This window comes from Crocuta crocuta, unplaced genomic scaffold (genome assembly GCF_008692635.1).
Source record: "Crocuta crocuta isolate KB4526 unplaced genomic scaffold, BGI_CrCroc_1.0 scaffold72, whole genome shotgun sequence".
NCBI classification, from domain to species: domain Eukaryota; kingdom Metazoa; phylum Chordata; class Mammalia; order Carnivora; family Hyaenidae; genus Crocuta; species Crocuta crocuta.
Window position 1 is genome coordinate 4,169,367 of NW_027529427.1, and position 25,797 is coordinate 4,195,163.

The 25,797-nt window shown below is 46.6% G+C and overlaps 1 protein-coding gene and 1 long non-coding RNA gene across 2 annotated transcripts in view; one reads left to right on the forward strand and one right to left on the reverse strand.

Annotated features, from left to right (window-relative positions):
• Positions 1 to 19,420, reverse strand: part of KCNA6 (potassium voltage-gated channel subfamily A member 6) — a 44,882-nt gene extending 25,462 nt beyond the window's left edge. Inside the window, exon 1 of the mRNA XM_077759151.1 lies at positions 14,123 to 19,420. Coding sequence (XP_077615277.1) covers positions 17,297 to 18,883 — 1,587 coding nt within the window. The 5' untranslated portion in view covers positions 18,884 to 19,420 and the 3' untranslated portion in view covers positions 14,123 to 17,296. The remainder of the gene's footprint in view (positions 1 to 14,122) is intronic.
• On the forward strand, positions 2,022 to 15,379 carry LOC144227512 (uncharacterized). The gene is made up of 3 exons (XR_013333947.1): positions 2,022 to 2,104; positions 7,712 to 7,784; positions 15,294 to 15,379. It is a non-coding gene; the product is annotated as an uncharacterized LOC144227512 (long non-coding RNA).
• Positions 19,421 to 25,797: the final 6,377 nt, after the last annotated feature.

The window sequence follows — 25,797 nt, forward strand, 5'->3', positions numbered from 1 at the left end:
AATGGGGGGGAGAGAGAGAGAGAGAGAGAGAGAGAGAGAGAGAGAGACTTTTAAGCAGGCTCCAGGCTCAGGGTGGAGTCCAATGTGGGGCTTAATCCCACAACTCTGGGATCATGACCTGAGCCAAAATCAAGAGTCAGATGCTCAACCAACTGAGTCACCCAGGGGCCCCATATATGAAGAGTTTTTTTTTTTTTAATGAAATGCAGTATGATCTCTGTAGAGATATAGATACAGAGACAGAGCTAGTCTAGAAGAAAAACCCCAAACAGGCCAATACTGAATGTCTCTGGCTGTGGCATTATGGGATCTTTTCTTTTCTTCCGTACATTTTTCTAACTTGTATGATTTTCCATAGTGAGCAGAAAAGTCAGAAAATAAAATGTTTCAAGCAATTTGTGCAAGGCCAAACTGTGCCTTAGGAGCCCACACAGGCTTTCTATCCCTGTCCAGGGTTCTACTACTTCAGCTGATGCACTAGCAATAGCAGGGGAAGCTACTGAGGTGAGGATGATAACCAAACATCGAAAAGCACCAAGACGGGTGCAACCATGCGAGACGGGGACCAGCACAGCCATGTAGGACAGGAACCCAGCACAGGGGAAACCCTGGTCTGGATGTTCAGCTCTAGCTCCCAAGCTTGAGCAGGTAGGGCAGAGCTGGGCACTCTCTATCCAACCAAGACCCTTCTATCCAGAGCCACTGCACAACACACTGGGACCAGCATATAATCCAGCATCTGCCCTTGGGATCACTACCATTTTCCTAGAAATGACAAAGTCAGCTTCTGCTTTGTCTAAGGATACCAAAGAATTGTACTAACTTCTCTTTCCCTTGTCTTCTCTAGAGGCTCCCTCAGCAAATGGGGAGCCAGAGACCCAGAGAATACTAGTTAGCACCCCTGCTGGGCTTCATTTCTCTCTGCTTCTCCTTAATATAGAAGTGCCTTTGCATGCCCAACATTTTTCCAATCATAATGCCAAGGTACTTGACACAGCCAAAACTGAGGAATGTTTATTTTGTGACTTTGAAATAAAAAAGATCTGGAAGCACTTAAAAACTAAAAGCTCATCTAAGAAAAATAGGAAGACAGGAAGGAAAGAAAGAAGGAAGGAAAGCAGAGAGAAGAAATTTATCCCACTTGACATTATATAAAAATTAGTGTATCTCTTCTAGAAGTCTGCTGTTACCTGCTCAGTATATTAGTAAGTGGTAAGTTCTGAAATTGTCTGTAAAAAAGAGGATTTCAGGTGAACCCTGAAATTCAGTGAGTCTAGATAAAGTTGAAATTCAGTAACACTGACTCTCTCTTTTTTTTTTTAATATTTTTATTTATTTCTAGGAGAGAGAGAGAGAGAGAGAGAGCGAGAGAGCGTGAGCAGGGGAGGGTCAGAGAGAGAGGGAGACACAGACTCCGAAACAGGCTCCAGGCTCTGAGCTGGCAGTCAGCACAGAGCCCGACGCGGGGCTCGAACCCACGAACCGCGAGATCATGACCTAAGCAAAAGTTGGACGCTTAACCGACTAAGCCACCCAGGCGCCCCACACTGACTCTCTTTTTAAAAGATCATTCTGGTGGCAAGAGCCAAACAAGAAAAGTTTGCCAAGTTATCAAGGGGACCAGCTGTGCATTTAATGAATAAGCTAGGCACCCACAGAACTTTCAGGCAAAGACTCAAAAATTGTCTAATCCAACTACGTCGTGTTACAGATAAAGACACTGGGCAAAAGAATAATACTAATAGCTACTACATGCCAAGTGCCAGGCAGGTGACTTCCTCAGGGTCACGTAGTAGTTCATTGACAGACCCAGAATTAGGTGCAATGCCCACCTTTTCCACAGTCCACTTGTTCAAACTTTTAGCAGATTTAAAGATTTAAAGATGCAAGAATGAACTGGCTAACAGGCACTCCTCATAGCCCAAAATGTCCAGAAAAGGAACAACATTTACAAAGGTAACAATGGATCAAGATCACCTACATCCTCTCTCCTTTTACCTCTAAACACAGAGAAGAATCCATGGAGAAAGGGCTGTAGCCCTGGACCAGCTGGTGGAGGAGTAGACAGTGAGCATCAGACCTTTTTGGGGATGAACAGTCAAAGGTAAGAGCCCTTGGTGGCACAAAGAGCACCTAGCAGGAAGAGCTGCCCAGAGGACTTAAGTCCCAGTACTGGAGGAACTGGGTCCAACTGGAGGCACCAGCAGCTGAAGCACCTTGGGAGAATACCTTGAAAAAAAATTTAGGGGGGGCACCTGGGTGGCTCAGTCGGTTAGGTGTCTGACTTCAGCTCAGGTCATGATCTCGCGGTTCGTAGGTTCGAGTCCCGCATCAGGCTCTGTGCTGACAGCTCAGAGCCTGGAGCCTGCTTCAGATACTGTATCTCCCTCTCTATCTGACCCTCCCCTGCTCACACTGTCTCTCTCTCTCTCTCTCGCTCTCTCAGAAGTAAATAAAAAACATATAAAATAAAATTTAGGGTAACATGAAAGAAGACTGAAGAGCCTGTGTACTTAGAGCTCACTGCTAGTATCTTTTTTGAGTCTTGTTCAGATTGTGAATATTTTTAAAATATGATCGTTAGTAGAGGCATGCTTGAATGTTTTTATGAAAAGTTCTAGTTTTAGTTAGAAAACTACTTGTAAATAGAGATGCACCTTATAATTTGATTTTGTTGACGCCATGCATAGAACTTGGGCTGTTACATCACCAGGCAATGCTACCAGTAAGCTATCAATCTGGAGAAGTGCATCTCAAGTGTGGACATTCACAGCAAATAGAACGGAAACCCTTAAATTGAACCAATAAGACCAAATTTTACAGTTATTTTTCTCAAAGATTCCTATTTAAGAAGGCTTGGAAGGTCAATAAAGGGGAGGATATCTTCTTTCACATGATTCAGAGCCCTTTCAAAACACGGATTCTGTATGTCTCTGTATGACTCAAAAGGAGTGTGAAAAACTTTTAGAAGGTTGACAGGAAGCCACAAAATGGTCCATTCAAGAAAACCTTTTAAGGACTGAAGTTCCATGGACTAAAATTCATCATAAGGAGTTTCAGATGTCTTTGAGTTTCTCCAAATTTATTCCTTGGATTACAGCTTTTGTGGGATGTGAATAGAAGTCCCCCCCAGAAAGGGGGTGGAGATACTATGGTAAAAATAATTTGAACAACACTGGTTTAACAGGTAAAATTAGTTTATTCACTGCAGGACTTCTCAGGACCCTTAATCTTATGATCTCATGTATTGTGTATTTCCAATAAGCAGGGACATAGTAGCTGGGGACTCTTTTTCCATGGGAATTAGCTCTGAGGAACTAATACTTTGAGGAACTCTGGCATAAGGCGTTATTCTAGGTAATATGGTCAGTTGAGTAGTATCCATCTCAGTCGGTACAAAATAGTAGAAAGGAAGTTTAAGGTACAACAGCAGATGTGTAACCAAGATAGGAGGAAAACAATCCTACAACATCCCTGGAGTCTCTCTTTCTCTCATCCCCTGGTTGTGGGGAGGTTTCAGAATACACCTGGGATAATGAACTTTTCCTAATGCAGGACAGAGTAATGGATTCTTTGACTTTTAGAAACCACTGCCTGCTCAATTTTTGTATGTCATCTTGTCTTATTCTCTACTTATACATCATTGAGTGCAGCTGACTTCCTTGCAAATTAAATGCATTCCTGAAATGTTGTATGTAAAGAAATAACATTATCTGTAAATCAAGTCATATTTTCCACTGGCTTGTGTCACAATTCTGAAGAAAGTTGACCTCAAATGCATCATGAAAGGCATGTTTATGACCTGTTCAGCACTGAAGGAAAGCTTCCTGCGTTCTTGTCCAGTCTCCTTTTAGCTCATTCTTTCACTCAAGGCAAGCCCAAAAGTCAGGCAAGTGAGTAGCTGAACCACATGATCTTTCTACACTTAGTTATTTGACTTCCAGTTAATTCCTCAGTGTGTTGGAAATTCTCACTGCTTCCCAGGATTTTGCTTATGTTCTTTTTTTTAGAAAGAGAGAGAGAGAGAGAGAAAGGGAAGGAGAGAGAGAAGGAGGGAGAGAAAGAAAGAGAGAGAATCCCAAGCAGGTTCCATGCTGTCAGCAGAGAGCCCAACACCAGGCTTAATCTCACAAGCCAGGAGAACATAACCTGAGCCAAAATCAAGAATTGGATGCTCAACTGACTGAGCCACCCAGGTGCCCCTGCTTATATTCTTTCTAAAGGGATCATCAGAACCACTGACTATTCTCTTATGCTGCCTTGTTTTAGCAGGAAAGCAGTGTTCAGTCTAAGGGGGTATTAAGACCCTTAGACTGTGTTACAGTCTAAGGCATCACCTGTGTTACAACCAAGTATTAGATAATTACATACCTGAATCATGGTCAGTGTTAGATCAGGAAATCCAAATCCACAAAGTGAGATAAACTATTGCACATATATTTCCTAAAGATCTAGATTAACATGAGCTTTGAGTGGTTTTAGTTACTTCTAAAGATTGTGCAATTTTTTGAGGCTCTCCCTATGCCTCAGTGGGTATAGTGCTGAAGCGGGCCAAAAAGAGAGACCATGGAAAAAATAACCCACTTTTATTGAATGCTTACTACATGCGAGGACCTGCAATGCTCCTTATTAACATCATCTCCTTTAACCACACTGGCCACCATAAGGGATGCTCTATCAATGGCCTGATTTTACAGAGGAGAGAACCATAGCTCAGAGAGGTTTCCAGTGTTCCCAACGCCACACAGCTACACAGACAGGGTGGCAGCCCTGGATGCTGATTCCTGGAGTGACTGCTATCATCACCCCTTCCCACATGGCTAATAGAGAGACACAATGGACTCAGGGCCACAGCCTCATTTCTCCCATCCCTTCTCAGCTGACACAGCTATAGGCATGGGAGATATAATGCTATACACTTGGAAATTCATCATCTAGACAGAAACGCAGCAAGAAAGTGAGAAAATTGTAACAGAGTTTGTTACAAAAGTCTGTTCCCACTTTTGAACATATGTTTTGAAAAATATCCCCTAGTTCCTCCAGCAAATAAAAAGGCTCTTTCTCAAATCTGGTCGGCAATCCCCACAATTTCTAATACCACAGCATCCCGTCTTTCCACCAGAGGACAGAATTATAATTGTATGAAGTAGGCCATAAACTAATTTAAGTGCATTTTTCTACAGACCATATACTTTCTTTTAAATTTAGTTATATTCTAGGATTTCTTTTTTTTTCTTTTTTAAAAAATGTTTATTTATTTTTGAGAGAGAGAGGGAAAGAGACAGAGCATGAGCGAGGGAGGGGCAGAGAGAAAGGGAGACCGGAATTCAAAGCAGGCTCCAGGCTCTGAGCTGTCAGCAAAGAGCCTGACGAAGGGCTCATACTCATGATCTGAGATCATGACCTGAGCTGAAGTCAGATGCTAAACCGACTGAGCCACTCAGGTGCCCTGATTTCTTTTAAATGTGAAAAGGCCCTGCCTATTAAAATCACCTCTGATAGGAAGGTGGTTCTATTACTTTTACACACACATGCACACATACACACACTCATGACAAAAACAACTTTTCAGAATAACGTCTATTGGAAAAAGTGAGGCAGACAGGCATTAAGATGGAAGGCCCATGTTGATTTAATTTTTCCTGTGCTCCTAGAAAGGGCAAGTATGGGGGAGGGGCGGCAGGGGTAGAGAGGAGAAGGGTCATATAGTCCTTTTCAATTTGGGTCTTTAGTGTGGGCACCTGGGTGGCTCAGTCGGTTAAGTGTCCGACTTCAGCTCAGGTCATGATCTCACGGTTCGTGGGTTAGAGCCCTGCATCAGGCTCTGTGCTGACAGCCAGCTCAGAGCCTAGAACCTGCTTCAGATTCTGTGTCTCCCTCTCTCTCTGACCCTCCCCTGCTCATGCTGTCTCTATCTCTCTCTCAAAAGTAAATAAAATATTAAAAAAAAAATTTGGGTCTTTAGAAGTGAAAGTTGTCCCCAGTAAGGGATGACCAATATGAAACCTGTTTCCCTCCTGAGACACCAAGGATTTTGAGCTGTCTCTAGCCCAAATTGCTATTGACACTCCCCACTTGAATTCTGGCCCCGAAATATTTTTATGAAATAAGAGGTAAAGCAAGGAAAAGAGGAGAAACTGTCTTACCTCTCTCCCAACACAATAATGTTGGACATAGCTCCAACTCTACAGTCAGCTCATTTGGGGCCAATAAAGCCCAGAGACAGAAGAGTCTGTAAGAGCTGAAACCGACAAGAGTCTAGGAAAGGAGGGAAGAAAGGATCTAGGGCTAACCGTGGGCTTCACAATGTCGCTCTAATGCAGAGCCCATGGTTGGTGGCCAACTCTTACCCAGGAAAGCCACAGGATCCCACTGATGACCCCCACTCGTAATGCTAAGTGCCAGCCAGCACGAACAGAGTGATGTCTCACTATGTGACATCACAGAAGTAGGCAGCTGGTCTCAAGTCAGAAATACCCAAACACCGATGTTTGCCTTTTTGGGGTTTTTGGTTTTTTGCCTTTTTTGTATTTTAATAATTTTAGAGGGAAATCCTTAATTGCATCACACATCTCCTTGCCCACTTAATTGGACAGAGAACATAACTTAGCATGTTCTTGATTCCTGCAAGGTCACTTTTCTCCAAGAAGCCACCCAATTCTGTGTCTTGCCTGGAGTTGTGACTGCCTCCTCCACAGTCTGCCAGCCCTCGCTTCTGCTTTCACTCTGTTCCTAATAACCACACCTGCCCCCTCCCCCTCTAACAGTCCACTGAGACTCAATTCAATGAGATCAGATAGGAAGGCTTTGAGAGGGGTAACGCATCGGCATCCATGGGGTCACCAGATGAAGTGGGATGGGGGCGTAGTGCCCTTAGTAGAAATGTACACATAGGAAATGTTTCCCACCTAGAAGGAACCAATCCCGTGGGCACAAAAAAAAAATGATACTTGGCCACTGGGCACTGGGTGGCACTCAGTGGGCACTGGACAAAAAAGAGCCCATTCCCCTTCTGAAGGGGGCAGCTCACTCAGCTGGCAGAAAGCTGAAATGCAAAATCAACAAGACCAGACCTTTGATTTTTCAAAAGAAAACAAATGTCAAAGTCTGCATGTGAAATCTCCCAATATTTCTTGTATCTTTTCCCAGTGTTATTGAGATAAAACTGTCATATCCAGTATTTCTTAGCCCTGAATCCTACGTGATCCACGAGTCACTGATTTAGGACCTATTATCAGGAATAACCTGCACAGCTTTGGGTTAGTGCTCTGGGATTGTTATTTGGAATTCTGCAAGGATATTAAACCATCTACCCGGGGGTTGCAGGTACAGAAAAAAAAATTAGGCAAATAAATAGAACGAAAACCAAACACACGTTCAGAGAAGCAGAGGGCAGCTACTGTGGCTGAGTGTGGGTGGCTGGGAGCCTGGGTCCTCCACATGCACATGTGTGTGTGCTGCCCCTGGGTGAATGTGACCCCTCTGCCAAAGCACAAAGAACAGTCTTACAAGAGACACAAACTCTTTCCCCCAACATGCCAGACTTCTCTCTCCTTCCAGCAAGGCCAATTTGCCTTAGAGCAGCTGGGGAGTGCCTGTCTGATTTATGGCTCAGCCACTATGGCTTCTGGAAACTTTGTTCCCCCTGACACTAGTCCTGTGATTTATAAAAGGAATCTGTAACCAACAGTGACTTCTCTTTCTCTCCCAGGGCAACAAAGTACAGGGAAGAATCTAGAAGTGGATGTCTGTTTCCCAGGGCATCAGAAAATCAGCACTCCTGGGTAAGATACTCACTTCTTCATCCCTTCTTTTCTCTTTAAAATACAGAAGTCTCCAATAACCTCCTGCTTTCCTGACTTCCAATCTGTGACAGTTTCCTGCAGCCCAGGCACTAAATTTAACATTAAAAGCCCTAAAAGGTTATATATAGCCTCTTAGTTGGTAAGATTAAAAGCTCAGGGCTTGGCTGCCCAGGCCAGAGCCTGTACATGAGTCTGTCTTCGTCAGGTGCAAAAATACCTTTGGTACTTACTAGAGTAACAATTTTTAGTCATTCATTCCTTACAAATCTAGGAGCTGGTTATCTGATGAATTTCTCTAGCTCAGCCTGCTGCCTCTGTACCTCGGAAAGTCAGGGTAGAGAGAGATGAAATTAAAAAGCACTTAATTCCACTTCCTATGAACAGCTGCGCTAAGGAGTTTGGTTGGGTGGGAAATGAATAAAATTGGCTAGGTTTATTCCTTAGGCTTCCATTTTCCATAGAAAAATATACTAGTGGAGGAGTTAGAAAATGTGAGTCCTAAACCCAGCTATGCCCTGAGTTGCCTGTGATCATGGGTTAATCTTTCCACTTGTCTGAGCCGGCCTTCTCCTTCATAAAGAGGAGAATTTAGGGTCCCTCCCAGCCCTCCTGTTCTGACGCTGTGACCGTCAGTACTGTCCTTCCCAGTGCTCTGGTGCTACCAGGAAGGACTTTCTACCTTGGCCGGAAAAAATGTTACCGGTATATCCATTCTATTCTTACAAGATACATTCAGATTACATTCCTATATATTAAATCACATCTTAAGTGCAATTATTTAAACAGATTCTGCTGTGAATGCTTCAGGCAAAGAGCCTTCTGGATAAAATAGCTAGCTACCATGAGTCTATTTTTTATATCATATTTCATTTCAGTGTTTGTTTCAGAGAACAGAACTGAAGTCAGCAGGGATCCTGCCTTCCTCTGAGAGTACAGGTGGTTTTAGCCCCATTCCCTGGTGGCTGTTCAGTGTCACTGGGGCCCCTTCGGCCATGCTCCGCCGAGAGTTTATTTCCCACGAACCTCTTTAACGTGCCTCTCGTTTGAGCCTCCCAACAACTGCGTGAGGCAAGTGGAATTAGCTCCCTTATTTTGCAGAGGACAAAGCTGGAGAGGTTAAATGAGGTGCAGCTAATAATGGTGATTCAGAGGCAAGTTCTCTACCTCCAAAGGCAAGCAAACCAAGAAGTCAGAATGGGGAGTGGAGGGTGGTCCCGTTGCTCTGTCCTGGGCCAGGTCCCCTGTGCAAGCTGGCGCGGCTGTGGGAGTGAGCACAGGACGAGTTGAGCATTTGGCCTGAGTCTGGGACCCCCAGAGAGAGCTGCAGTGGAAACAAATTCAGACTCAGGAGCAGGAAAGGCTATCTTCTTCCCGCGCCAGGACCTCCTATCTCTTCCCCCTGAAAAGAGGAAAGGGAAGCTGGAGCACACCCTAGGAATGTTACAGGGTGTCACCACCTGCAGAGTTGGGAGGGGGTGCGCAGTGGGTCATGAAAATGGCTAGGGATCAGAGGGGGATGCTGAAGACGCGACTGGGGGAGGTGGGACTGCGAAGACCGCTGGAACAGTACCAGAAAACTGAGCTGCGGTCTGACTTATGTGCTCCATCCTTAGGGCTAACTGTGGGACCCTGCATTTGTCCCAAGGAGGAAGATGTGGAGGAAGTGTGTGAGGAAGGCTCTAGTGGAGTTAAAATGTGGAGGGCGGAAAACAATGGTGGCAGCGAGGAGGGGTGTATAGAAAGAATGAAAGGTTTTCCCTGCTATCCCAAAGTTCTCTTTACACTATTTTGCTTTTTTTTTTTTAATACAGACTTGTTTTTACTAAAGACCTATGCTAGTACCTGATCTCACTAACCCAAAGAAATCCAAAGAGGATTTTCGCTTTTAGGAAACGGTAATTGCTTCTTTGCTTTACTTCATTTGGCTTATGAAAGCTTTCACAGGAGTGCTCTATTTTTGGATAGCTGGGGAAACCTGTCCATCTTTACACCCATATATATATATATATATGTGTGTGTGTGTATATTTGCATATATAAAAATCTGTATATACAGCTATATGAAACATATATATAAATTATATACACACACACACACATAGGACACCTTCTGGTTTTCCCTTTTAAGAGACAAATTAGCATGTAAATAAAAACCTATACACATTTCAGAACTACAGATTCATTTTCTCTTCTTGCTTAGTATTAATCAGACCCTCACTGAGTTCTGTAAATTATATCTCCCCTGAGGGCGATGTGTCACACATTAGTTGTGTGCCCTTGAACATACCTTCTGAGCCTCAACTGTCTTATCTGCCAGAGGAAAATAATGCCTGGCCTACCTCCTTCATTTGGTTGTTGTAGGATAATAGTAGTAACAGCTAATCTTTGAAGAGAGCTGATATATTGTTACACAGTATACTGCATACATATTATTACATATTACACAAACATTACATGTATTAGCTCATTTAATCCTCAAAACAGCTCCATGAAATTGGTACTATTATTCTCCCTCCACTTTACAGAAATGGAAACTGAGGCACAGAGAAGTTTCAGAATTTGCCCCATGTCACCCAGCAGGCAAGTGGCAGAGGTGGGATTTGAACCCAGAAAAGCTGGCTCCAGAATCCATGCTCCTAACCTTTTTGTTATAGGACATGATTGAGAGCACTGAAGGCATTTCAAATGCTTTTTAAATGGATGGTGGCATCCTCATTCTTGTTAGGACCACTCTCACTGGGGAGGACCAGAGCAGAGAAAGGGTTCACCAAGCCAGAATGGTGCCCCAGCCTCAGATCCACAGACCCTGATGGCCAGAAGCAGAGCATCCTGGAGGAGAGGGAGGAACGGCTTGTTCTCCTGGCCCCTCCAGCCACAAGACTATCTTCCTAGGTTCTTTTTCAGAGCAAAGTGTCTCTCCTGCCAAGGGCTGGTTTGTCTGTCTCCTGGAGACAGAGGTTGTCAAGCCCTGAGAGAACAGCAAGCATGTCAAAAATAGCAGTGCCAGCAGACTATGTGGCTGCGATTTCCTTTTGAAATGTTGGTTTTGATCTTACCAAAGAGCCGGGGTCTGTCTGTGCTTCCTGCAGCCTGTAGCAGAGGCTGCTTACAGTGCCAAGATGTTTTCTAGGGGCAGCCAGAGAGTGTCTGCTGAGGCCCATGACAGACTAAGGGAAAATCCCCTTCACAGTAACAACGATGAGGTCAGAGTTGTGTTAAAAAAAAAAAAAAAGTTATAAACCCCACCAGGCCTAGGCCCTAAGTAGGTTAAGTGATAGCCAAGATGAGACCAGTGTTAATGATACTTACGGCCCCTTTTGCTCTTTTGTTCTGGGACCCAGGGAGTCAGTGCCCTGTCTGTCCTTCCAAAGTGGTCGCTGATAGATTTTCACCCCCTCCTTAGGGTGCCCAAGGGATTAGGATGAAAAAGGGACAAAGAGGTAGAGCAAACTCCTTTCTCTAGGAACACGACACAACCATCTCCAATCCCACAGGGACCTCAAGCCCAAAACAGGAGGGTGGTTCACTGGGAGATACAGTAACATGAGAACTCAGAGCCCATCTGTCTTTTACTCCCAGTGGCCTGCATCTGCCAAGTTCCCTCTCCCACTAAAGCCCCAAGCCCCAGGCAGTATTCTGCCAGAAGCTGTCTGCACAACCCGAGGCTTCCCAGTATAAAGCAGAATGGAGAGAGGAAATCCTACAGTTTAAAGAATTAAAGGATTCCTTTTCCTTCCTAAGTGACCTTGACAAGCTAGGATCAGAACACACTTTGCTTCCCAGGGCAATAGCACACAGTCAAAACCGATCAGGGCTGGCACAGAGGTTCCCGCCAGACTGTCCCAGGAGGACAGTATTCTCTGGGAATCTCTCTTGGCATTTGTGTAGAGATGCTGGGTGACAGAAATACTGCCTATACAGCAAGGGTTCAGCCAGGGCACAGAAGGAATGATAAGCAAGGGGACTGGGAGGTGTCATGTGAGGAGAAATGCCATGGGGAGGGAAGGATGGTACCCAGTGAGGGCCGCCCCACCAGGGAAGAGCAATGTCTCACGGACAGTCACAGAGAAGGGTAGGCTGATGGAAACTGGTCACCACTCACTCCTGTGTGTCCAAAGCCACCAACAGCCGCGGGGACCTCACAGCGGCTGTAAAGGGTCAGAGACGAGGATGGGAAGGTCGCCCGCAGAATAAAACCTCCACTCCTGTGCAATTGCTTAAGGAATCCTGAGTCTACAGGTGCAGAGACTAGGTGGGGCTTTTGGTTTGTTTGTGGGGATTTTGAAGCTTTTTTGTTCTTTGTTTTGCCAGCAGAATATGAACCCGTTGGGCAAGTTCACTGCCTCAGTCCTATGTAATGAATAATGTCCAACATACTTCAATATGTGCTAATCATGCCCTGCACTTACCAAAAATAGCTTTGATCTTTCTTTTGCTTGAGCAAAAAAAGAAAAAGCATGTAAACCCCACAATGATTTGATTGTCAAAAAAAAAAAAGGCAGTTCTTGGCACCACACTTGAGTAGAAAGGAGCAAACTGCATGAAAGCTCTAAAGTGTCCCCAAGTGGCAGAAGAAAAAAACTGTCATTCCAACCTGGATATTTAAGCTGGTCCATCTTCAGAGATGATAACCTTCTAGATTTACAAAACGAAACCATTGTCCCAGCCAATGTGTGAAACTCCCAGGTTATCAGCCTCATGCCGCTTTCCCCCGACCCACAATCCAATACTTTTTTCAGTTAACTTCTAGAGTTATACATCTATCACCATAATCCTGTTCTAGAAAATGTCCGTTTCCCTCCAAAAAGCCCCTGATGTCCTGCTGCAGGTGGGCCTGCCTATAGCCTGCGACATCCCGCACACACAGCTCCCTTTACCAACGGGTAGAGAATTTTAATCCATCTTGTCAAGGAGCGTCCCATGCACCATGCACCCCCGGGATATATGCCCTTGCTTTGTTCTGCCTTCAGTGTGCGAGACAGACAGCTGGATGCTACAGGGGCCTTCAAGTGAATTAGGGCAGTGTGACAGCCACTCCTGCATTAAGGCTTTTCAAGGCTAATTCCACCCTTATGCCTTCCTCCTAAATCCTCATTTTTGTGTGTAACCTACTGTTTCTACTGTTTCTTTTAAACCTTTTTTAATGTTTATTTTCAAGTGACAGAGACAGACAGAGCATGAGGGGGGGAGGGGCGGAGAGAGAGGGAGACACAGAATCCGAAGCAGGCTCCAGGCTCTGAGCTGTCAGCACAGAGCCCGATGCGGGGTTCAAACTCATGAACTGTGAGATCATGACCTGAGTTGAAGGACGCTTAACCAACTGAGCCACACAGGCAACTCCCTTCCTTTATTTTTTTTTTAATTTTTAAAAAATGTCTACCATTGTTTTGTTTTGAACCTTTCTATAAGCTTCTTAAGGTTGAGGGACTTGGAGTTTCTCTCTCTTTCTCTCTATCTCTCCCTTTTTCTCTCTCTCCTTCTTTGTTTTATTTTGGAAGATACAGGAAAGTTCTGCAGAGACATTTTTCTAAACCCAGCACAATCTCATCTTGCTCTGTAAGTTTAGGACTTGCGCCCACAGGGGCCAGCCTGGCAGGAAATGATGGTCCACAGAGCTGGCAGGGAAGTGGGGGGGGGCCTGGTCCTCCAGCTGGATAACAGTCTTCTTAGCAAACACCCCAGATCACTGCTGTCCTAGAGCTCAAGGGGCGATCTCAACAGAAATGTTACAGCTGCCCCCAGCCACTAAAAAGATGGAGAGAAAGAGAAAGATAGAAAGAAAGACACCTATAGAAAGAAGAGATTAAAACAACAGAAGGGCAAAAGCCAGGGATGTGACAAGAAGGGGGGGGGGAGCAGAGAAAATGAGAATAACTAGGAGAAGGAAGGGGAGGTGCAGAGAAGAGGGGGTGACTAGAAAGAGTTGGGATGACAGCAGTGAGGAAGCAGAAACTGAGGAAGGACACTGAAGTCCACGCAGTCACAGAAAATACACAGGAGAGGGAGATGGCTGCTGAGGAACGGGAANTGGGGGGGGGAGGGAGCAGAGAAAATGAGAATAACTAGGAGAAGGAAGGGGAGGTGCAGAGAAGAGGGGGTGACTAGAAAGAGTTGGGATGAGAGCAGTGAGGAAGCAGAAACTGAGGAAGGACACTGAAGTCCACGCAGTCACAGAAAATACACAGGAGAGGGAGATGGCTGCTGAGGAACGGGAAATCAAAGCCCCAAGTCTCCAGAATGCAGGGGCTTGCCTCTCCCAGTTCTAATCTGGCCCGGAGCTCCGAGCCAGAAACCAAGTTCCCCAACAGTAGAACCTACCTCAGATGCAAAGGTGGCCAGCTGTCCCACTCTCTCCTTGGGGAAGATCAGGGCAGGAGGACTATTCCACATCTCCGCTGTGCCTGCCAGATCCAGGAAGGCATTTGGGAGCTCCTGCCAGCTCGAGTCAGGTAGAACGAAGAAGGGCTGACCCCTGCCTTTGCCGGCAGCTGCGACATCACTACCCCAGCCGTCTGGTCAGCACAGGGCACATATTCTCTTGACGCTCAGGGCACAGAATCCACATAAAGAACTCAGAGTCAGAGAGGGATCACTTGGCAAAATCCTTCAAGAAACTAGGTCAGGTCACAGCCTCTCCGTGTTTCTTCGATGTCTTAAGGAGAGCCACCTATGAGATGGCTAGGATCAGAGCTAGACTATTCCCTGGGAGGAAGAAGTGGCATTTCTCTCCGTCTCTCTGGGAACTGGGAGGAGCCTCTCTCTGAGGAGATGGGACCTCCAGGACACTGTTACGGACCATGACTGTCAGGACTCTCGGCAAGGCGCCAGCCTGGCCACCTCTTGAGGAGCGTGTCCCCTCCAAGTCTCCCCTTGTCGTTTTGAAAAAGATAATACTGACATTGGTTTAACTGGCAGTTGCTTAGCATTCAGATTTCTGAAGGATCAGGGGTGAGATGAGGCAGCTTCGATGACAGGTTGGGGAGACCAGGAAGAAAGGTCCAGGGAGGAAGTTTGGGGGAGCTGCTGTCCCCTCATTTTCCAAAGGTCACGCATCCCACCGGTCATTACCGGCCCCCGAAACCACTATGTAGGAGGTGTTCCCATTTCGGAAGCTGGGAATTTGTAGCCTCTCATTCTCCCTTGCTGCCCAAATCAGAAGATAGAGAGAACAGTCTGGAAGGTTGCTATGGCAACCAGAGTCCCTGGAGAGCCCAGCTCTCCACAAACCCTTTACTTTCAGGCATGCTCTGACTTGAAGAGGAAATGTTTCATTGGGGATGGTGATGAGGATGATCACATACACACATATAGAGATACATGCATACATGTTCCAACATTTACCCTCGCTGGAAACATCCCTATTGCCTATGTAGTGGGCCCTTCTCCTTTCCCCAAATAGCCAGAAGTAACTGAAGGAATTTGGAAAACTGGAACTTTATGGCCTCAGAGCAGATTACTGAGTCATGAACTCCTCTTATCTGTATTTCAGGCTTGGAGAAGCCAAGCTCCCAATCAAGGTGGCCTCTGGCCCTGGAAGGATCCCACTGAGCCAGTCTAAAGAGCATCCTCCTTGCTGAAGGGTAAGAAGAGAAACTGAGGCCCAGTTCAAGAGGTTAAGCAGGGATTTAAGGAGCTAATAGCGTAGTGTGGCCTACTTTTGGGGTTTGAATCCAAGGCAGCAACTCTTTGGGGAGCTTTTGACTCTGGGATACGGGGAAGGAAACAGACTGATGAACTAAAAAATCAAGTCCCTTATTAAAATTCACACATTTGCATAGCATCATCCCCAGCTTCCCAGATGAGTTCATCGACATTCCCCATGAGGTAGGGAGGGGAAGACATTAACGTTCCCATTTAATGAGTGGGGAAACTGAGGCACAAAGAGGAACTGTGTTACCCTGTAAAGCTGTGGCAAAATCCAGATTTAGATCTGGCACTCACAGGAGCCACAGTGTCTCTCAAGAAAACCCTCAAAAGGCCATCCCTCATAAATTGCTCTTTGAGGAACTAATTTTTAAAAAACAAAATCCTCATCAAAGAGTCTTAAAGCATAGATACAAAATTAAAAACATGTTAACAGTCCTTTCGGTTTCTGAACTGCACCCAGAAGAGCTCAGAACAGTACATCACAGTTTTTCAAGGCAACAAACAAATGACAATGTTACCAGGAGAGAAATGAGGGGAGGTGGGTGGGTGGGCTGAAGGCAGCAGTTTCACCCTGGAAGAGGATGACTCAGTCCAGGTGGTAACATTACCTTACCAGTTAGAGCAGGTCAGCTGCCGCTTCAAGGGGCAGAGCAGGTGAATGTTTGCTTGACTCAGCAAAAAACCTCTAACGGTGAGGCTGTCAACAAAGGAATGATGTTTCTTCCTTACTCTAAACCTATTCCATTGCACATAAGTGGGAAGAAACCCACGCTAGCATCCAACGTGTGCTTTTACCTGTCTGCGAGTGTAAGCTGGAGTTTGCTTTGGAAAACCTTCAACTGTAATCCTAAGTCAAATTCCCAGGAAGAAGGGGGGTCAGGCGCTGGAGAGGGTTGGGGGCAAGCGAGGACGGGAAATTTGCCGTCTATAACAAGGCTTCTCTTTGCATGCCTCCCAGATGACAATGGCTGCTTAACTGATACCTCTCTTTAGATATGCCGTCAAGCTAGTTGCTTGAGTCTATTCAGCCATTTCTCCTGGCTCTGTGGTTCCCTCTTTCCAGTTCCTCTGCACAGGAAGGCACTTGCACAAAAAGAGTATTTGGCTCTGAGAAGGAACCTTCCTGGAAGCTAGACAGTCGGGGAGGGAAGGACTGAATGCAGACCAAAGGCTGACATCCACTGTGCCAGGGCACACCTGGAAGAATCCATTGGCCCCTTTGTTCTGGGACTGATTCTAATGTCCTCCAAATGGCCACGTTTAACTGTAGTTTCTCTAATCCCTTCCAAGATTCGAGATGAATAACATATTTGGAGGTTGTACAGCTAAAGGCTTTACCAAAGGTCCTCTTACGGATGACTAGCAGGTGTCACCGGGCATGGGAATAAAACAGAAAGATGAACACTCTTCCAGCCTCTGCTAGTTATCACATAACCAGAAGCTGACAGGTGCATGCCCCAAAGCAAAGGACGCTAAGGAGAGAAATAGGACCCAGGTATGCCTGGTTTCCATCTTGTTGACATCTCTGTTCCTAGAGAATTCCAAGGCCCAGACATGAAAATTTACAGTCATGAGGGAAAGTCAGACAGAAATCTCATCCACATGACAGAAGATGGGTACGAATGGGTGGCACCGTTAGAATTTCAAAAATGTCACTTAGATGGATGAACCTTGAATGCCGCAGAGATCAAGCAACAAGGCTGACAGTCCAGGTATCTGGACTGGGTGCAGGGGAGGGAGTCAGGAAGTCGGCTGGAGCTCGGGTGAGGGGAGTGGAGAATGAGAAGGAAGGCTGACACTGTTTGCTCAGTGTCGTCCTTCTCATTCATGCCCTGCCTGCATCAGTCAAACTTCAGTGAGCATCCTTTTCTCTGCATATGCCCGATGTGGAGGGGGAAGGTAGCTGGGTCTCCGTTCCCGAGTGGTCTCTGAGAACTCGGGCTTGCCAAGTCCACTATCAGCTGCCTTCAGATCTGGTGCAGGCTGCCCACAAGTGACATGGGTATACTGGCCTTGCTCTTCCTGCTCCGTCTCCCGGTGGTAGAAGTAGTTGAAGTTGGAGACAATGACCGGCACAGGCAGGGCGATGGTGAGGACCCCAGCGATGGCACACAGGGAGCCCACGATCTTGCCTCCCACCGTCATGGGGTACATGTCTCCGTAGCCTACCGTGGTCATTGTAACCACTGCCCACCAGAAGGCATCCGGGATGCTGGGAAAGAGTGAATCATCATCATCAGCCTCTGCGAAGTAGACGGCACTGGAGAAAAGGATGACCCCGATGAAGAGGAAGAAGATGAGCAGACCCAGCTCCCGCATGGAGGCCTGCAAGGTCTTGCCCAGGATCTGCAGCCCCTTGGAGTGGCGGGACAGCTTGAAGATGCGAAACACCCGGACCAGGCGGATCACCCTGAGGATGGCCAGGGACATGGCCTGCTGCCCATTCTGGCCGCCCCCTCCACTGGCCGACTGCTGCTCCTGCTGCTGCACCAGCTCAGTGCCCAGGGTGATGAAGTAGGGGAAGATGGCCACCAAGTCAATGATGTTCATGATGTTGCGGAAGAAAGCTGGCTTGCTGGGGCAGGCGGAAAAGCGAACCAGGAGCTCAAAAGTGAACCAAACTATGCACAGGGTCTCCACCAGAAAGAAGGGGTCAGTAAAGAAAGAGCCCCCAAGAGTACTTAGGGAGGATGAGCCCCCAGCCATCATTCCCCCGGGAGGGATGCCAGGATGAAAGGTATAGGAATCATCTTCATCCTCCTCTTCCTCCTGACTACCCCTGGAAATCGGGGAGTCTCTGCTCACACCATTGCTTCCACCTCGACCATCTGCACGGAACTGGGGCAAGGTCTCCAGGCAAAAGATGACGATGGAGATGAGAATGACCAACACAGAGACGATGGCGATGCCTCTGGCGGGGCCCGAGCTCTCAGGGTACTCGAAGAGCAGCCACACCTGGCGCTGGAAGGGCTGGGAGGGCAGTGGCTTCTCATCCTCGCCACCTTCTGGCAGGCAGCCCTCGTCCTCCCGGAAGGCCGCCAGGGCTTCATCCCCCAGTTGGTAGAAGCGGATCTCCTCCAGGAAGATGTCCAGGGGCACGTTGACCGGCCTCCGCAGACGGCCCCCGGACTGGTAGTAGTAGAGGATGGCGTCGAAGCTCGGCCGGTTGCGGTCGAAGAAGTACTCGTTCCGCAGCGGGTCGAAGAAGCGGACGCGGCGACCAGGGTCTCCCAGCAGCGTGTCGGGAAACAGCGACAGAGTGCGCAGCTGGGTCTCGAAGCGCAGCCCGGAGATATTGATCACCAGCCGCTCGCTACTACAGCAGCCCCCGCCCCCGCCGGCCTCCGGGAAGTCTCCCGCGTCCGGTTGCTCCCCCTCGGGCCCACGGACCTCCCCCGGCGCCGCCAGCGTGAGGGATTTCTCCGACCTCATGTCCCCTCCGCGGCGCGCTCCCCGCCGCTAGGACGGCGCCCACGGCACCCCCTTGGAGCGCAGCACCTCTTCCCGGCTCGCAGCGGCGCCCTCTGTTTAAGGGTGGGGCTCTCGCTCTTCAGAGCTCGCGGTCTGGCCTGGCCGCTGGGTCTGAGAGCCCCCGAAGCCCCGGGCCCTGCAAGGCTGGGTCCGCGGAGGGGACCTGGACGCGGCGGGTTCCGCTCCGCGCCTCCAGGAGAGACAGCCGCGCCTGGGCGCTACCCTTACTGGGATACCTGGAAGCGCAAACTGGCGCGCGTGAAACGGGCTGCCCGAAAAGACGCGTGGCCTCGCCCCCCGCCGTGCCTGAGCCCGGGCTCCGCGACGCGGGGGTCCGCCCTCCGGACGGGTTAGCTCTTCCCAGCTCCCACCGCGCTTCTCCAGCCGTCCGAGCCCCTCCGCTGCCGCTGGGAGCGAAGCGCCAGATGCGCCTCCCTCCGGCTCGGCGAGGACTCCTGGCGGGGCTCGGCCTCCGCCCTACGTGCACCGCGGGCTCCGTCTGGCNCCTTCGCTGCAGCCGCCGCAGCTGCAGCGGCTCGGCTCTCCGCTCTGCCCTTCCTTCCCAACACTCACTCTCCAAGTGACGTGGCAGGCCCCGCCTGCTGCCCCCTCCCATCCCACTCTCACATCACACCCCTCGCCCAGCCGGGGGCTGCGGCGGGCCAGGGCGCTGTGGAAACAGACACACACTCGGCTCACCGGTAATCTTTCCCGCGCTCGCCTGACACGCCTCTCCCTCACATTCACAATCGCGGCCCCCTAAACAAGCACCAGTACCCTAATACCACACCCCCCTCCACCTCCGCAGTCAGCTTTCCTTATTTCGCTTTACGCGAGTTGATCTGCGCAGTGCATTCCATGGATGAGAAAACACCCCGCCCCACCGCGCAACACACAACACGGAGCACTGTGTCTCCACCCGTCCAGAAATTTAATGAAAAAGTCGAATCATAATTTGTCCCTCTGTATTTACCAAGACCCATTTGCTACCTTCCCTAATCTCTAACTTCAAAAAGAAAAAAAATTAGAGAAAGCATTTTTAGAAGCCTTTGGGAGCTTCCAGTTTAGATGGTCCTCCAATGTGAGTCCCCAGAGAATTCCACATCCCCCTTTGCAAACCTGGGAGGGCGAGGCTGCTGCTGTCTTAGAATAGCAAAGTGATAGCAGAGAAAGGGTTGGGAAATCTCCCACTGCCTTTCCCATCAGAAGTTTTCCCGCTGAGTCCTGGGAACTTAGGCAGCAGCCCCTGTGAAGGAGGAACCAGAAGATGGTGGTGTCTCAGAGGTATCATAGCCCAGGGAAGCACACCAGTAAAATTCATTTGCTCCCAGCCTTTCTGGGAACTCTTCTGGAATGTCTGCTTATTGCACAGACAAGAAGAGGGAGGAGGAGGTGAGCGGAAAGTGGTATGTAAGAATGTTGATAAAAATAATAGCTACATTTACTGAGCATCTGATATGTGCTGGCCACATTCCAGGTGCTCTCTCTACCTGTGCTAACTCACAACACTATCTCACAACCCTATGAGAAGATGGCCTCTGCTCCTAGGTGGTGTTACAGTGAAGAATCCCTTGGCAGTATTTGGGTAGGGACCAAAGTTTGTTGTTAGGGACTCTCCCTAACTCCCCAGGAGGAAAGCAGTAAGAATGGTTAGAAAACCATTGGATAGAAATCCATTTCTGCTAGAGACCATATAGTCTTCCTTAACTAGATCAGATGGGTTAGAGTTTGGTGGAAAAGCATTGCTCTGATCTCTTCAGACAGCCACTTTCAAGTAGGGTTGACATTTGCTTCTCTGTGCACCAGTTTCTCCCTCTTTGGTTGTCTATGGCCGAAATTAATTGGCTGACTACAAGTTGTTTTGTGTAGGTTCTTATGCATTTTATATCATTAGTAAGGGTTCATTGCTGATAATGATAGGAATGATACGTAAAGTTACTCTCCAATCATAAGATACATGCAAGAGTTCTTTGTGTTGCACAGAGTGTTTTAAAATCCCAGGAGTTCTCAGCAGCATTCACTCCCAGAGGGACTGGGAGAGTAGAGAACTAAGTCTTCTGGATGTGTAGGGCAAAGGTCCGGTAGTGAATGTGTAGGAGAGAGGCTACCATCTCACTGCATCTTCATTCTCTAGGCTGTTGCCTCACCAGGTCTACCAGACAGCAGCTTCTGCTTCCTCTGTGGTCTGCTGTTGGTTTCCACCCCCTCCCCTCACCTTGCATATCTCATTGAAAGGCAAGAAAGTGAGTGTACCCAGTCACCCAGTCCATTGTTTCCCTATTTACAGGCTATGTAATTAAGCAATTTAGACTTCATGCAAGTTGCTCATTCAAAAAAAAAAAAAAAGTAAAAGAGAAGAAAGGAAACGACAACAAATACAGTATAGATGATACTCTTTCACCCTTGTCCAATTATCTGCAATCATTTTCTGGGTTATAAATTGATTTACTCGTGATTCCTTTTGTCTTTGCTTTCAAAACTTATAATGAATTATTCATTTGCATGTTTGTTTTCATCATCGCTGTTTTTATTCATGAAGTTGTCAACTAGGTCAGTAATTCTTCAAAACAAATGTTGGGGAAGCACAGGAAAGAACCTGCATTTTGCCAGGATGGTGCACAGTCTAATACGGTGAAAGGAACCACCATTGAGTACCCCTGGGTCAAACCTGGCTGGTGCTGCCTGCCAGCGTACATCAGAGCTGATGTTCCATGGTTACCTTCACATCAGGCATAGGGCTGTGCCCCAGGAGATGTTTCACTGTGCAGGAGGAGGTTCCCCTGGAGAGAAAAGCCATTATCAAATTCATGAATCAGAGTTCTGTTTTTAGTTCTTTCATGAAAGAGACTCCTTTCTTAGCTTTAGAAAAGCCTTATGCCTAGATCATTCTTCTCTAGCCTATATGAAGAGTGAGTAAAATCACACCTTCAGAAGTGCCAGTTCCCAGGTGAAGAAAGACAAGAGACACAACCCCATCCATACACTGCAACACCACTTCCAGTGACAAGTGAACGTTTCCCCAACATCCACTGAGCCCCGATTTCATGACAGCACAGATTTTTCTTGTATCTAAATTCAGACATTTGCAATGATGATAGGGGCCATTCATGTAATTAACAAGCATTTATTGAGAAACAGCTGGTTGCCCATCATAGTGCCAGGTGCTAGGGGTTTAGAAGTGAGCTAGACAAAATACCTGTTTGTATGAGCTTACATTTTCCTTTTTTTAAAGTTTATTTATTTATTTTGAGAGAGAGCATGAAAAGGGAAGGGGCAGAGAAAGGGAGAGACAAAGAGAGAGAGACAGAGACAGAGAGAGAGACAGAGAGAGAGAGAATCCCAACCAAGCTCCACGCTGTCAGCACTGAGCCCAACAGGGGGCTTGAAATCATGAATCCTGAGATCATGACCTGAGCCGAAATCAAGAATCAGATGCTTAACAACTGAGCTACCCTGGTGCCCCTGAGCTTACATTTTCATGCAACAAATACATTACATTTTAGACAGAGTATTTTAAAAGCAAACAATAGAGAAGGTATTTATATATTGTAGTAAATGATTGAGGGAAATAAGTGGGATCTATGTCAGAAATCAACCTGGGGATTCAACCTTGAAGTGAGTGGTTGGGAAAGTTCCTCCAGAAGAGATAACATTTCAGCTGAGATTTCAAAGATCAAGAATGAGCCAGCCAACCAAAAGCAGGGGTAGAATATCGGGGCAGAAAAGTACAACCTTGAGCTAGAAAGGTCATGGGTGTTAAAGGATAATAAAGAAGGCCATGTGCTGAGAAGAGACTGGACCACAGGGAGAGATGTACAAGATAAGCCTGAATAAGAAGCAAGGGGTAAGTTCTTGGAAGGGGAGCTATCTTAGGCTCTCTCTTAAGGGTGTTGGATGTGAAGCCAGTGATGGTTCTCAAACCAAGAGGAGACATCATTTATGTAGAGACTGTGAGGAGAATGTGCTACAAAGTGGCAAAAGGAAAAATGGGCCAGGGAGATGCAATAGTCAAATAGTGATGGGGACTGGAGTAAAGGTAAAGTGAGCAGGGCTAGAGTAGGGGTGAGGTATTGCTGGGGGTAGTATTTAGGAGTTAGAATCAGCAGAAGATGGTGATTGATAGGACATGAGGAACAAACAATGAATGCCAGGTTTGGGGGTTGAGCAACTGGGAGGGGGGTGCCATTTATTAAGAAAGAGCATATAAGGGATTAAACGGGTAAGGATCAATTCAAACCTCATGTTTAGAAATATTAAATTGGAGAGGCAAATTAGACATGCAAATAAAGACATTGAGAAGTGATTGTTTATTCAGGTCTGGAATATGGAAGAGACATGAGTGATTTGTGAATGTAAAATATTTAGAAATATTTAAGCCTACTCAATGATGAAAAAGAATGAAATCTTGCCATTTGCAACAACGTGGATGGAACTGGAGGGTATTATGCTAAGTGAAATAAGTCAGTCAGAGAAAGACAGATATCATATGATTTCACTCATGTGTGGAATTTGAGAAAAATAACATGAACATAGGGGAAGGGAAGGAAAAATAATATAAAAACAGAGAGGGAGGCAAATCATAAGAGACTTGAATACAGAGAACAAACTGAGGGCTACTGGAGAGGAGGTGTGGGAGGATGGGTTAAAAGGATGATGGCATTAAGGAGGGCACTTTTTGTGATGAGCACTGTGTGTCATGTGTAAGAGATGAATCACTGGGTTCTATTCCTGAAGCCAAGACTACATTGTATGTTAACTAACTTGAATTTAAGTTAAAAGAAAAAAAAAGAAATATTTAAGCCCATGGCACTAAAGTCTTCTAGAGAGACAGAATATGGACAATAAAGAGAAACATAAGCAAGTCCTGCACAGTACTCTACAATTCAAGGTTCAAGTTCATGTGGAAGAGGAGTCAGCAAAGGAGCCCAAGGAGGTGGCCAACGGAGTCAAAGGACAACCAGGAGAAGGGGTCGTCTCGGAAACCGACAACTGTGATCAGACCTCCAGTCTCAAATCTTCACAGGGCCATGCTGACTTCCGGATGCACACAATATCTGCATCAGATCAGGAGCACAGGGTGGGAAGAAAAGGGCCACCTGAAAATGGAGGTAACGTACTAACCAAGATGAGCGCATACAATGTGCCACAAAAGTTGGTAACCGTTTGTATTCTTATTTCTGCCCTAGAGTTTAAAATGTTCTTATCCCAGGTATGAAAATTATCACCCTATTCTATTACATTTTTCACTTTGCTCTCTGTGTGTATGTGTGTGTGTGTGTGTATGCAAGCACATGTACATATGTGCTTGTCCTCACCCCATCAGGAGGATCCTTATAGTTTTCCTCTGGAGAGAGAGGACAGTGGTCATAGACTGGGCCTTGTGTCTCTGAATATTCTTGAGATGGTTCTTTTTACCTCCCTATCACCCATAGGCCCCTGTGGGAGGAAAGAGTGGTAAGTGGTCAACACCCTCAGTTCCTACTTGAGTGCACAAGTATACGTACACCCTCCCTAAGAAGAATCACCCCCTTTGTGGCTTTCCAATGTGGAAAGCAAACCACACAGAGACAGTCGGGGGCAGGGTATGATGAGTCAGACACTGTGTCCCTCATCTTACGGTCTCACCTCTGGGCAATGCTCACTGCCCCAGTCTTTCCGCTCTTCAGGATGGACAATGTAGAAGTTCCTCTGACCAGAAAATAGCGTCCCACATGACTCTGCCTCCTTCCTGAGTTATTTTTACTCCTCTTAACATTCCCCGAGTTTCTCTGCTGGAGAGATGAAGGAAGGAAGCTTTGAATCCTGGGGGAAATGGGGAAAATAATGTATGATTGGGTGATTCTATACTTTGCAGACAATCTTTGCTACTTTCTTTCTGTTGCCTTCCCTCTACACACACACACACACACCCCAAAACTTGGTAATCTAAGAGTTACCTAAAAAAAATCAGGTCTCTTGGGTGGTTCAGTTGGTTAAACATCCAACTCTTGACTTCAGCTCAGGTCATGATCTTCTAGTTGGTGAGATCAAGCCCTGTGTATTGGGCTCTGCACTGAGCATGGAGCCTGCTTGCAATTCTCTCTCTTCCTCTCCCTCTGCTCCTCCCCACTCATGTGCTTGCTTTCTCTAAAAATAAATAAATAAACTTTAAAAATGAGATAAATCAATGTCTTGAAATTTTAGGGTTAATTTCCTATCAATAGCTCCCACTAGTCTTATAAACTGTTTCATGCCTCCTTCCCATATTTGATAGCATAACTCTTAGACCTAAAGTCCCCTTCTATTAATTTAGTCTTTGGAAACACCATGATCATTTTCCTCCCCTTGGTTTTTTCTGGGACCAGTGTAGAAAAGGAAAAGGACGAATGCAAATACATATTCTATAATAAACATAGATTATATTTAGCTACTTAACCAAAGTTTTGATGATGATAGTGATGATGATGATGATGGCAATGATATCAACTACAAAATGGTGATGATGATGATGATATTTCAGAATCCACTAGAGAAAAATCTAACAGCTTTTGTTTGAGTGAAGCTGTATATTGGAAAAGCAATGCATTAGACATCTGTACCATGCAAATCAGCAGCCTTAGGAAATGACTAACCATGCCAAGAAATAAATCTATAAAGAACTCCTTATCATTCATGGAGGATCCCAAGAGACCTTGGTAGTATCACACATTTGCAGCCTGCTTCTTTGTGCCAGTCCACTACTGAGAGGAGTCACCAGTGCTGTTTTCCAAATGTCTCCAGTTCTCTACCTTTCAGGAACGTGGGAGACTGTGCTCTCCAGATCCCTTGTGGTTGGGCCAGGCAAGTATTTCTGACCAAAGAATTGCAAGCAGAAATGATGTATAATATAATGTAGA